Raw genomic sequence first — 14304 nt, 5'->3', positions numbered from 1 at the left:
AGTTTTTCAGTGTTCACATGTTTGTGGGTAGTTTTTCAGTGTTCACATGTTTGTTTGATGATGTGAATAATTTATTTCCAGGTTCCTTTGTATGGTTATGGTGGTATTAGTAACCTTATTATAGAGGATCTGGAAACTATGGGAAGTACATTCATGTCTAATATGGGATCCTTGTCATTGGGAAAGCATAGCATTACACAGATCACAATACAAAACACTGGACCCCGGGCTGCATTTGTCAAGGCTATACCATTTGAAGGTTAGTCATGCAATAGTTTTATGTTCAAGTCTTTTTCTCAAATATTGCTTGCATAAATTTACGTGTTTTGTATGACAATGCTGTAACTTTTGAAATTTTTGCAAGCCACAATGAGATTTGTGATAAGCATACTACATAGTATTATAATAACAAAGTTATGAAAGTTAGATTTCCACCAAATTTGGAATGGATCACCCCAAACAAATTCCTATTCATCTTTTAGAAATGATTATTGACACGTTTAGGTATTTGTATCTGGACAAATTTTACATTGAAAACATTTAAACGTTTAATTGGATCAAAAGGTAAATTGTTGTGCATATCTAATTTACTTGTACCAAGTGTGATAGAAATTGATTAGTCTGAAACTTAATATTCTCCTTTTTTCAGACATGGCAGCCAAGATTAAACTCTCACCTGGTGTGCTTGTTGTGGAGCCAAGTGAATTTATTGTGAAAGAGAAGAGCACTAGAACAGTAACAATAATGCTGAATCCAAGTGAACGAGAGACTGGACTCTGTCATACAAAGTCTAATGTTGTTACCACTATTGGTTTCTTTTATGGTGATGAGATAACCAGACAGCAGTATAGAAGGTGAGGGGGGCGGGTAAAATAAAGTCAGACTGGCTGCTACTTACATAAATTAGAACCCTATAAAAAAGAAACCCAGGCTAAATTGCAAGGATGTCAAAACAAGGCAGGATGGTAGCTGGAGAGTTTTTCAGATAGGATTTATGAGGAGGATAGGAAAGAAACAATCTTGTGATGCGAGACAAATATACCCAACTGTATGTATTCAGATACAGTCAATTATTACAATTTTGTCTATTTTCAGGACTGTTCATAAATCATCAACTAAACCAATGGCTTTATCAGAGAATAACCCTTTGAAGGGTGTTATATTTGATTGTCCTTACTCCGGTGAAGACTATGTCTATGAAGGTTAGTAAATACTGTAGAAATAATACGTGATAAACTATCTCATTGAACAAGGGTTGATGCGGTAATTCACTCGTATATGGTAACAATTTCTAGTTTGTTTACTTAATTAATACTGGATTACGAGGTGGATAAAAAAGAACATGTATTTAAAATATTTTTAACGTGAAAGTAAATGTTTGCACATCTCATCTGACTGGAAATCAAATATTTCATTCTTTGCATAACAGATTATTAAAATTCTTTATTATTTTTTGCAGCATATAATCTTCCAGAATGTTCAAATGATGTTAGATTATTTTATTCATGTATGTCACGATTGATGTTAGCACTGACAGGAAACCCACCTTGTGAAAAATCTTTCTATGATTTGGAAGCTGACTCTACATGCATGTCAGAGTCGCCTGGCATGATGCCTAAGACTGAAGACGATACTATCAACTTTGATCAAACCATTAAGTAAGTGTAACTTTCTTATGTCTGGTTAATAGCAAAATTCTGTTTATACTGTGCTGTTCATAACATTTAGCTACTGTGAAGACATTGAAGTTGCATTTTCCAATTAGCATTTTTGTGTAGTGAGTCCTGATAATAAACTGTGAACTTGCTGTATATTCTGCGTACAAAAATGGATTTTATAGCTCAGAGATTACATTTGGTTGTGAGAAAAGAAGTTACCGTATTACCCCGGGCACGCGCCCAGGGGCCTGAACATACAAAATCAGGAAAAAATGGGGGTGGGCGCTTACCTGAGGACCACACCAAAAAAGATTTTAAAAAGTTGTTTTTGTGATCGTATGACAAGGTCAATAAAGGAATGCTTTCGTACACTTTGTACACGTACTTATTTCTTGATTTATGCGAGGTTTCAATAAACGTGAGCACTTGGTCAAAAAATGTGGGCACACTAAGACATGGGGTCGAATTTCAAGAATACAACTTGTTTTATGTCAGCGAATGAAGTTGTATTACTCACTGAAATTGGCTATAAAGTATGGTAAGTATTGTAATCAATGCACGGTTACTTTTTTAGTAACCGTGATCAGTGCATACAAGTCGAAACGGCCGGGAAAAACTACCACTTGTAATCGAAGATGGCGATGACCTCATTAGCATAATTTTGTTCACGCACGTATTGATACATCGCATGGTAATTACTGAAGAATAGCAGACAGGGTTATGAAACAAATAAACCTTTTATTACTGATGTGAAATGTTTACAAACTATTGATAATGTTTTGTATTTTATTGTGAATACATAAACATATCCAAATGGTGATACATAAAAAACAGACTGAAAATAAACTCTGGTCGACCTCATTAACATGATTTATTCACGCACCCACACACGTGACAAAATTACAAAAATAACGATGATGCAACAAGTTCCCATCGTCGGCATGCCTCATTATGGTTATCGTAATAGACTTGAGGTCGGCAAAATGTTTTTTCTTAAACGACAGAAAAATAATCCACATGACGGTAATGCCATAGCTGTGATGAAGGATGGAAAGAAAGTAGCAAGTTTACGACGTGATGCCTCAGAAGTGCTAGCTCCCGTTATGGATTCACAGTCAGCGAAATACTACGTTTTGAAACCAAGGCTAAGTGCTTCAAACCACTCACCAAGGTATGGATCGTTGCAATATTGGATTCATCGTGAATGAAGAGAAAGCAGAACGTGTGCACCACATGCTGCGTGGTTCATCTTACGTCGTTAAGTTCCAATGAGTTTTTACGTAAAAACACAAACAAAGCGGCCCTTTTCAGGGCCACCACACACTCCCAAAAGAGAACTACCGTAACAAACACACTATTTAAATAAGTCGAACGCGTTAGTTTTTGACAAATAAAACTTTATTGTTGACCCCGTTCTTGGCTAAAAATCACCCTGAGCGCTTGTCCAGGGAGGGGCGCGTGCCCGGGGTAATACGGTAGGTACTACTGCGTCAGACATTATTATTGGCTAAAATTCAGCTTTTATTAAGGAACTATTATACACAAATGATCAAGTAAATATGTTGACTTGAAGTTGTATTCTTATTGGAAATAGTGCCATGTACACAGTGCTTCATTCCTTTCTTGCAGCAAACCTGGTCTCCTGCCTACTATGCACACACCACCAGTGAAAGGGAGCAGTAATACTAATGGTAACCTGAGATTATATCAAAACACTCAAGTTAATGGTGATGATAATAGTTGTACTCATTGGGAAGTCACACCAGAGCAAATACTATTATCAACACAGCCTGATATCCATCAACCTGTGAATAGAAGTCGTATACAGTTGATTAATTACACTGAAAGAAAGCTAAGGTGAGATGTTAACGAGCTGGTGCTTCACTCATTGTGTGCCCAAGTCATCTTTCACAAAAAAAAACTTTTTCCATATTTTTTTTTCCAATGATTTTGTTTAAGATTAGTAGGCAATGAGAAATTATGTCTATTCAGTCAGAAATTAACAAAGATGTTAGCGAATAATAATTTTGGTGGAAAATTATTGTGATCAATGTGTTAAAGGTGAATATTACTTGTCAGATTAATCTGAAAGAAAATGTGCATACTAGATGGCAAACTGTAAACTGTTGTTTTTCTTGTCTTTTCAAGATTTAATAATTTGACATCGTTCATGACGATGTCATTCTGCAAAAGTTGCTGTGAAGTTTTTTTTTTTGAGAATCCAACTGAAATGTTCACTGCTACAAAAGTCACCGTTTTAAAGATCCAAATGTTCTTTGCTGCAAACATGTTTTGGATTCTTTACTTTTATATTCAAGTCATATTGCTGAAAATCAAACATTCTGTCCCACATTAGGTAAAATTCTACGTTAAGACCGAATATTGCTGAAAATAAAATATTACATTTTGGTCAAATCAAGGTCACATGGTCATATTGTGTGCATATAATTATAACAGCTACAAACAGGACATGCTGAAATTGGGACTCATTTTTAATCGCTCCAAATTCAAAGCTATGTAAATTAGAATGAATTTGAACGCGAGCAATACACACATGCAGGCTTGCAGGCTCGTAAATAAACCAGAAACACTACAGTCGATTCCAATCAACTAATAGATTGTTGAAAATGCCGAGATGTTTGGCGTAAATGAATATTGTACTAGATTTGTTAATATTGATGATACACAATTAATATTTTTCTTTGAAACAGATCATTAAATTGATTTACATTTGAAGAGAAGTGATGCCATATCTGTACTTGTACATTCAGACATCAACATATTGTTATGAGGGTGTTCAACTGTAGTTGAAAACTGTGTGGTGTTCATTTTGACTGTTATCCATTCTCGAAATGGATTATTTTTCACCTTCAATCTCTGAATTTGTTTCAATACATGTAGTGTACTCATAACCTTGTAGAGTATAATTAATGAAAGTTTTCTTGAATAATGCACTAACTTTGAACTCTTTGAACCCCATAATTTTGAACTAGAAAATTGCAGATTAATGTTAATATTAAGGTATGATCTTGTTGACTCACACTCAATTGCTTTTGTTTCAATTTCAGTTTTGAGTTACTATGGCCAGGTCATTGCTTGACAGTAACTCCACAGAATGGTGTGTTGGAAGCCAGAAGTCAACTACTTATATGTGTTAGTGCTAATCCTTCTATACATTCCCGTGGCATCCAGCTGCCATGGAAAGGTTCTATATTAGTCAAATGTGATGGTGGTAGTAAGGTGAGTGATTCATTATGAGATCAGCTTGTGTACAGATTTATCTCTTATTTTTGGTTTGAGCTTATATGTCTCCCTACATTTTAAAAACATGCCTGACTGTACAATTAGTATGGCATATATTGTATTGTATCACATTTGTAGCATTGAGAACACAAGGTCTAAGTCGTGTTTTTTTTATTTTATATTCAGGAAATAAGGGTACAAATTCATGGTGATTTAGTGATGGAGAAATCAGTTCAGCCAACTATTCATGAAGAGCCGCATCGCTTACCTCGCATGACAACTACGCAGCATGTCACAGTCACACATCAGAAAAGATTATCTTCCCCGCAACCAATCAGACTAGCTGCCCAAAGACTGGAATTCCCAGCAACACGAGTACAAGAGACAACAGGTATGAAGTGAATTCAAAAAGTTTTTATACCTCCCCAAGGTGAAATTCTGCATGAGCTAATGCTCGCTTTAAAACGAAAGATTAATGTAACTTTTCTTTTTATTATTCATGTTGTTGTGCGATTGTAATTCAGTGTTGTCTTGTACAGTGTGTTTATATTGAACAGGATTATTATAATTTGGAATGTCACTCATTGTAAATCTGTTTTTGTGCTGGATGTAGGCGTAGATTATCGTTAGTGTTCATCTCTGTTATTTTACCTACTTCCACATTTCAGAAACTTGTCTTGATTTTGAAAACACCACTAGTGAGATAATGAGGTGGTCCTTATCCTCTATTGCACCTGCCTATGTGAAACAAGAAAGCAAAGAAGTTTACAGAGCAACTTACACAGCTTTCCGCTTCACTAAACAGTCTGGTATGCTTACACCAGGACAGTTTGTCAAGGTAAACAGCTGCTTTTCTTGCACAAATGTTTCCATATTTTATCTGTCACCTAACTAGTCATTTGTGAAAAGTGGGTACAAGATGAAATATGATATTTATATGAGTACACTTTTACTATTTTGATAAATGTTCTACGTTGCTTGGACACACACACTGTACAATGTATGAGCTCTGTGCAAGCTGCTGTGGAACGCCAGTCAAGAAAACAGCACAAACTCAACTTTGAGGTAATCCTGAGCAACTAAATGTATACATGTATATGTTGCACACATAAGGTAGTCTTACTACACTGTTCAAAATAATCTCAACAACTAACCCAAACGTACAGTAATGCCCTGATGTCCACCCCTGAGAATACTCACTTTGTGATTGCAACAAGATTAAGCCAAGATCTTTTTTAAAGTTGAGCGTATCAACAACAAAATATTATAATACCTGGTTTTAATAGATAAATGACATCTCTGATTTGTGTAATAATAAACAAAGAGAAATATGACATTGACAGTGGCTTGTATTTATTGCAGATTCCAGTAGTATTCATTCCAAGAGATGTAGGTAGTTATTCACAATACTGGGAACTCGAGGTAAGTCATGTGACTTCTTGTCAGCTTTGTAATAATAGATTCACACGTTTATTTAAAGACATCTTGTGGTGCACATAATGTCCTTCATTTTATTGTGCAGCAATTCATTGATGATATAAAAAAACATCCCTAACGATTACTGATGACTACACAAATGTGCGCAAGTGTTTTTAGAAATAGAATCTCGATCCCAACCTCTGTCCTAGTTTCTAATAGACAATCCCATATTGTGATTATTGTCACAGTGACTATGCCTATAATGTTGGTTGCATTTATTTGTATATTTCATATAGGCCAATTCCAAAGAATCCGTAGCATCCACAGTTCAACAGACTAAAATAGAACTTGCTGGTGATGGTGTCAAAGCTGCTGCAGCTTTAACAAAGACTCATAGACGAGGACCATTAGCACCAACTGTTCCAATGGTCAAACCTTTCCATCAGTCTACCACAGATAACACTGAACCTGTCACAAAAACTCAACACACTGTACCAAAGTAAGCTATCATAAATTGGTTACTGTGCAACTTTCGGATAACTGAAAACCTGTCAAATCTTTTTATTCTGTTTTCAATTTGCAATGATCTCAGTTCCCTTTCGTGTTAAATTCTGTTTTCTTTCACTGAAAAAATATTTCTTCTCACTTTGAAATGCCCATGAGAATACCTGTTGGATGAACTTGTGCATTTATCTGTTTGCACCGACACATGGTTAAGTTGGTCGACTGAGGGCCATTTTGTTATAAATAATTCTATACCCTGTCTATAGCGACAGGCTTGTACATTTGTAGTGGCCCTGTCTATAGCGACAGGGTTGTACATTTGTAGTGGCCCTGTCTATAGCGACAGGGTTGTACATTTGTAGTGGCCCTGTCTATAGCGACAGGGTTGTACATTTGTAGTGGCCCTGTTTATAGCGATAGGGTTGTACATTTGTAGTGGCCCTGTTTATAGCGATAGGGTTGTACATTTGTAGTGGACCTATCTATAGTGGCTGGGTTGTACATTTGTAGTGGCCCTGTTTATAGCGATAGGGTTGTACATTTGTAGTGGACCTATCTATAGTGGCTGGGTTGTACATTTGTAATGGACCTATCTATAGTGGCTGGGTTGTACATTTGTAGTGGCCCTGTTTATAACGACAGGGTTGTACATTTGTAGTGGACCTATCTATAGTGGCTGGGTTGTACATTTGTAGTGGCCCTGTTTATAGCGACAGGGTTGTACATTTGTAGTGGACCTATCTATAGTGGCTGGGTTGTACATTTGTAGTGGCCCTGTTTTTAGCGATAGGGTTGTACATTTGTAGTGGACCTATCTATAGTGGCTGGGTAGTACATTTGTAGTGGCCCTGTTCATAGCGACAGGGTTGTACATTTGTAGTGGACCTATCTATAGTGGCTGGGTTGTACATTTGTAGTGGCCCTGTTTATAGCGATAGGGTTGTACATTTGTAGTGGACCTATCTATAGTGGTAGGATTGTACATTTGTAGTGGACCTATCTATAGTGGCTGGGTTGTACATTTGTAGTGGCCCTGTTTATAGCGATAGGGTTGTACATTTGTAATGGACCTATCTATAGTGGTAGGATTGTACATTTGTAGTGGCCCTGTTTATAGCGACAGGGTTGTACATTTGTAGTGGCCCTGTTTATAGCGATAGGGTTGTACATTTGTAGTGGACCTATCTATAGTGGCTGGGTTGTACATTTGTAGTGGCCCTGTTTATAGCGATAGGGTTGTACATTTGTAATGGACCTATCTATAGTGGTAGGATTGTACATTTGTAGTGGCCCTGTTTATAGCGACAGGGTTGTACATTTGTAGTGGCCCTGTTTATAGCGATAGGGTTGTACATTTGTAGTGGACCTATCTATAGTGGCTGGGTTGTACATTTGTAGTGGCCCTGTTTATAGCGATAGGGTTGTACATTTGTAGTGGACCTATCTATAGTGGCTGGGTTGTACATTTGTAGTGGCCCTGTTTATAGCGATAGGGTTGTACATTTGTAGTGGACCTATCTATAGTGGCTGGATTGTACATTTGTAGTGGACCTATCTATAGTGGCTGGGTTGTACATTTGTAGTGGCCCTGTTTATAGCGATAGGGTTGTACATTTGTAATGGACCTACCGGTATCTATAGTGGTAGGATTGTACATTTGTAGTGGCCCTGTTTATAGCGATAGGGTTGTACATTTGTAATGGACCTATCTATAGTGGTAGGATTGTACATTTGTAGTGGCCCTGTTTATAGCGATAGGGTTGTACATTTGTAGTGGACCTATCTATAGTGGCTGGGTTGTACATTTGTAGTGGCCCTGTTTATAGCGATAGGGTTGTACATTTGTAATGGACCTATCTATAGTGGCTGGGTTGTACATTTGTAGTGGACCTATCTATAGTGGCTGGGTTGTACATTTGTAGTGGCCCTGTTTATAACGATAGGGTTGTACATTTGTAGTGGACCTATCTATAGTGGTAGGATTGTACATTTGTAGTGGCCCTGTTTGTTTTTTTTGTGGCCTAATGGTATGTGTTTTGTGGAGCTAATATGACCGTTTTTCAACCCCCAAAAGTATGAAAATATAATTTGCATGTTGGTTTTTCTTAGGATAGTGTGCAAATATTCAGAGGCTGATACAAGTTAGTTGAATAATAATGGAACTTTGTTTGAGGGGATTTTTTATGATGAAAGGTTGGAAACAAGGTGTATTGCAGCTGTCCGTTTGACACATTCAAAGTCTGTCTCACCTTCTAGTTTGTTGGCGCTCGAACAATAAACTCTTAAGTGATATAAGTTTCGATTCAGGAATTGAAGAGTTGAAAATATTTGCTATAGTTGAAAAACATTCTGATTTATTTGAACCGTTATCATGTGTGTGCGACATGATAAGTATTAAAAGAAACATGAAAATCTGAACAACTATAGAACAAGAGTGATTTTTTTTTACTAATAAATAAGACTTTGCAGTACTTTACTGAACAAATATTGATTTGGAAAATTATGAATTTAACTTTGTTACATGTACATAATTTTAAATCAAATCATTGTTACAGTACTAAATTTTAGTTTTAGTTGTGTTTTAATTTGTGTATGGGTTGAGAGAATAAATTCATGAATAAATTAGCCATTCCTGTATAAAAAAGGCCACCAGTCTATAAAACCCCAAATCTCTTGGTTACCTTGGTGGCTTCTGTAGACAGATTTGACTATATTTTGTGATCCAATTCAGCATGGCTGAATGGCAGCCATTTTAGTGCTAAAAATTTATCATGGAAATATGCATTGTTGTATGTGTTCAATGAAGCAAATCATTTATCTTGTAATAATATTGTTGGTTTTATCTCCGAAATATCATGGGAATACTGGACTGGGTTTTAAAACCAACTCATGGAGAGAGTTTTTGCACAGTCTGATACACATTTGCAAACCTACCAATAAAATCTTTACAGAAAACAAGATGTCAGAAAATCAATATTAAGCACTCCTATGAACTGAGTGCCAAACTTTGATCAAGATCTGAAGCTTATAAAAAATCTGTTTAGTTCAAAGGTATCAAATCGAAATCAATACATAAAAAGCAAAATGTTGCATCCTCATTTTGAAAAGAAAATTGTACTCAAAAATATGTATTCTGTATTTGACAAACAGTTCATTCAAATTAGGCACCAAAGTTTTTGTAAGATATTTACATCTATCAAGGACATTCGGTAGACTGCTTCCTCACTGTTGTTTCAACTCCAAAACTTGTTTGTATTCAAAATTAATTATGACAATGCATATTCATATTGAAACAAACTATGATAAAGGAAATAATATTATAACAAAGGGCAAGGTCACCAGAGTTCAACTGTTATTTTAAGGAATGCTGATCCTGAGATATATTTAATATGCTTTGACCAATCATGTGCAAATTTCACATGTTTCATACATCATGTATCACGATTCAATTCAGCCTATCAAATCAACACATTTAGCATTTGCTCAAAAAGTTGTTCAAACTTTTTAGTCCTCGTTCGGACGCAGTCCGAAAATACAGGGACTTATGTTTTGACCTCCGTGCGTCAGTGTTTTCGTCCATGCGTCCAGACCTGTATCTTAGAAATGCCTGGACCAACCACAATCAAACTTCACACATGCATCATACATGATATTATACATATGCACATGAATTTGTTGCACGATCTGATTCAAGATAGCCCAATGGCGGCCATTTTTGTTCTAAAAATCTTCAAAATCAAGCATTTCTCGGCTGTTTACAGATGGATTTTGTTCAAACTTTGGTATATACGTTGGACATTGTTGGACCTTGATGCACATCATTTGTTTTTCAGATAAGATTCAAAATAGCCGACTGGTTTTAATGAATGTGGTTCTAGCACCATATCTCTGACATGCTGTGACTGATTATGTTCAAATTTTAAATATTCATTATACTATTATTATTATAAACAAAACTATAATATCTTAAATTTGATAACTAACGGGAACTGTGCCATGCATGGCTTGCTTTTTTTAAAGATCTGATTCAATATGGCCAACTGGTGGCCATTTTGTTTAGCAAATGCTGTTCCAGAGACATAACTGACCTGACCTTACAGTCTTATTCAAACTTCTCTAATACATCATGTTATCTTCAGATTTTCTTGTCCTGAGACCATGTATAATAATAATAATAATAATAATAATAAAAATAATAACAATAATAACTTGTATTAATGCATCATTTGGTTGAACATGTGTACATGCAAGTTTATTCTGCCTCACAAAATTATTGTGATTTCACTGTTTAATTCTCCTTCGTTATGATATTGACAATTTATTCTTTGTTTCCACAGATCATTATTGGATGCGGTTACTTCGAGCAGTTCTTCACATCATGCTATTATCTTGCCAAAGGATAAGCTGGTATTCCCAGCCACTGAAGCTGGTCATGTATTTAAACTGAAACTACAGATTAAAAATGAAGGCACTGTTGCACATACTGTGAGTTTATCGTCACGGCATACTACTATCATACCAATGTGTCAATTATCATATCTTGTCAATCAGCTGCTTAAATGTTAGAAATGTCAGCTCACAGGAAGCTATTTTGTGCAATAAGTTGTTGCTATTGCGTATAACACATTTTTTCTTAGGTTAATCTCTTTAATTCATTTCTTTCAGTTGAAGTTTGTGAACCCACATCCACCGTTCTCAATAAGTCATTCAGAATACTCCATCAAACCAAGACATTATCTCCATCTACCGGTCAGTTTCAAACCTGAACAAGCTGGAATATATGAATCGTTGCTGGTGATTGCTACAGACGTTGAACACAGTCTTGTGGCTAAACTCTATGGAGAATGTCTGTAAATTGTATTACTATATATGGACATCCACAATATATTGCACAATGTGGCTGCCTCATAAATTGCATTTCACCCAGATTTTAATGGATTTCTTTGCCACTGGATTTATACTCAAAGTCTGGCAAGTATGACTTTATTCTCTGCTTTACTGGAATATGTGCTCTTGAACTAAAGATACCATTTAGAATTCAATGACTGATAAAACAATGTGAATTGGGGTGGATTATCTATTCCTCTCTATGACTACCACCAAAAAGACATCAATCAAGGAATCATTGTTAGTAATATTTCTACTTCTTTATTGATATATTAAATATATATATTTGGAATATCGTGCCAATACTGGTACCTAATCTTAGTGACACATCTTGGATTGCTTGTAAGGCTATGCTATTACTACATACTAAATATTTTAAAAGGCAGTATAGTTGTTTGATTGCATTTGTTTACTTAAATGTCTAAGTTAATGAAAAAAATGTACATATCACAAATTTGCAAACCATTTATTGAAATTGGTGTTACATAGTTTGGTATGAAAATTCAAGATGAGTGATTATTGATAATGTGAAATATGACTAAAGACAATTTTAGTACTCAACAATATTCTAACAATTTGAAATAACAATCATTTACATATAATACTAACTCAAGAAGCTACTAGTACTTTGGAATTGTTAGCGCCCTCTAGGGGCAGAATATCGAAGCCTTCTGTTTTTACATTACCTTGATTTGTTTATTGTTTTAAAACTAATTTAAAACTATGAAATATCAACTAACAAAACAAAACATTACTTTTAAATATGATTAGTGTAAATGGAGACAGATGCAACTTTGAAAACCATGTTTTTGTAAGCAGTAATTATCTCATTGAAACATCCCTTGTATATTGTGAAATATTCAGCAAAGTATAGCATGTTCATATTTGACTTATTTTGTTGAATGGGTAGTCATTCTTTTGCTGCAATCTTTATATGTTGGTTGCTTTCATGATTTCCATGAGATCTCTTGCACACACAGCCCAGAAATCAGTCATAGGGGTACTATTAATGATATATATTATGTGTTTTTGTATTGGTACTTTATAATACTGAAAATTGGATGTCTTGAACCTTGTACAAATGTTGTAAATACTTTGTAAATAACGGATAAACTACATATCTCAAACTTTCTTTATGCTTGATTATCATAATTTACAGAAATAAATTTGTATTTAAGTTTGTTTATTCAGCTCACTGTAAAATTGCTCATTGTTTTGCCAAAAATAAAAAGTTAAAAGAAAAATGTGTAAAATTTGAATTACCAATGTGTACTTATAGAGGAGCAGAACATTTAGCCGAGTGTAAATTCACTCTTGGATCTAGCATGCAAAATCAATTTTATTAGTTCTCATAAGATCAGCGAAAATTTAACCACCAATTTGTTTGTGTTTAAACTTGTTGTATTACTCAAAAAGTTTTTACTTAATATCAAAATCTTTCAAAGGGAACTGATAATTGTTTTTCAATAGTGCATGCCATAATCTCAATATCAACTGAGGTTAGGGGGTGTTTTATTCCTACACTTCTTCATTTGTTCACATCAATCAATTCTAGAGAAATAATTTAACTATTGGTATGTTTTTTTGTATGTCATTTAAATGTGGCTTTTTGATGAACAGAATAATAAAGGTCAAAATCCACAAGATAGTGAAATGTATCTTGTATATTTTCATTTTGTTGGGTGGGTGTGATCTGTCTCGACATTTCACCTTAGTCCTGGTTTTACCTTCTCAATCCCATCTCTCTCATACTTATAATACCATTTTACTGATTTGTCAATTAAATTTCAAAATCAAATTACTTGTCATTGGCGGAAATCCTGATTTATTAAGACAGGCATGATAAAAATGGATTAGGAAATTTGCAGCCACTATTAGGATCTATAAGTTTGTGAACTCTCTGCCTCTTTTTTGCAGTTTAACAAGATTGGCTTTAAATTAATATCATTTTTTGCCGAGATGTATGTTACCTTTCCATGGAAATATTTAAATTGTGGACATTTTCGCAGGCAAAATAAAACAATCTATTGGCCAATAAGAAATTATGTTCATTTTATAATAGTGCAAAAATAATGGATCAATTATAGGCAAATTATGTGCAAAATATTGCACAGAATATTTATGAATGATATGATCAGATCAAATATATTGGAAGATGATACTTTGTAACACTTTATTCTCCCGGTTCTCTTCGTTGATGCTACCACTTCTTGCCACGAGAGGGCATGCTATAGGTCTCATGCCACTAATTAACCAATGGCTGCTCGTAGCCCTCAATTTAAATGCCTAGCAAGAACCAATGACATTTTTTAAATATTTTTTTTCTCAGGTGCTCCCTGTTTGAGGGCGTAATCACCTGGGTCAGAGGTGAGACCAACATGTGGTCTTTTGTTTACTACTTAGCGGCTGTGTACCTGTGGGTTTATTCCGTGTGTATTTGGATGTTCTAATCTTGGTGTTTTGCCAGTGATTTCTCTTGGTGCAATCCAAATACAGTAGGTGTGTCTTGTTTACCTGAGATTTGCAAGAGTTTGAGCTGGCCAACATGTTAGTTATTTTCATATGGTTGATTACTGGCATATTGATTTCCAAT

At 35.2% G+C, this 14304-nt stretch overlaps 1 protein-coding gene across 1 annotated transcript in view; it reads left to right on the top strand.

Annotated features, from left to right (window-relative positions):
- LOC102804079 (centrosomal protein of 192 kDa-like) overlaps positions 1-13365 on the top strand; it is a 60939-nt gene extending 47574 nt beyond the window's left edge. Inside the window, exons 26-37 of the mRNA XM_085500713.1 lie at positions 82-259; positions 650-854; positions 1096-1202; positions 1460-1658; positions 3288-3515; positions 4727-4898; positions 5088-5292; positions 5570-5739; positions 6264-6323; positions 6617-6819; positions 11162-11309; positions 11490-13365. Coding sequence (XP_085356839.1) covers positions 82-259; positions 650-854; positions 1096-1202; positions 1460-1658; positions 3288-3515; positions 4727-4898; positions 5088-5292; positions 5570-5739; positions 6264-6323; positions 6617-6819; positions 11162-11309; positions 11490-11678 — 2064 coding nt within the window. The 3' untranslated portion in view covers positions 11679-13365. The remainder of the gene's footprint in view (positions 1-81; positions 260-649; positions 855-1095; positions 1203-1459; positions 1659-3287; positions 3516-4726; positions 4899-5087; positions 5293-5569; positions 5740-6263; positions 6324-6616; positions 6820-11161; positions 11310-11489) is intronic.
- Positions 13366-14304: the final 939 nt, after the last annotated feature.

Source organism: Saccoglossus kowalevskii, chromosome 6, assembly GCF_978046115.1.
Source record: "Saccoglossus kowalevskii chromosome 6, keSacKowa6.1, whole genome shotgun sequence".
Taxonomy (NCBI): Eukaryota; Metazoa; Hemichordata; class Enteropneusta; family Harrimaniidae; genus Saccoglossus; species Saccoglossus kowalevskii.
The sequence above is the reverse complement of the archived record's forward strand: the minus strand, read 5'-3'. Positions and strand labels throughout refer to the sequence as shown.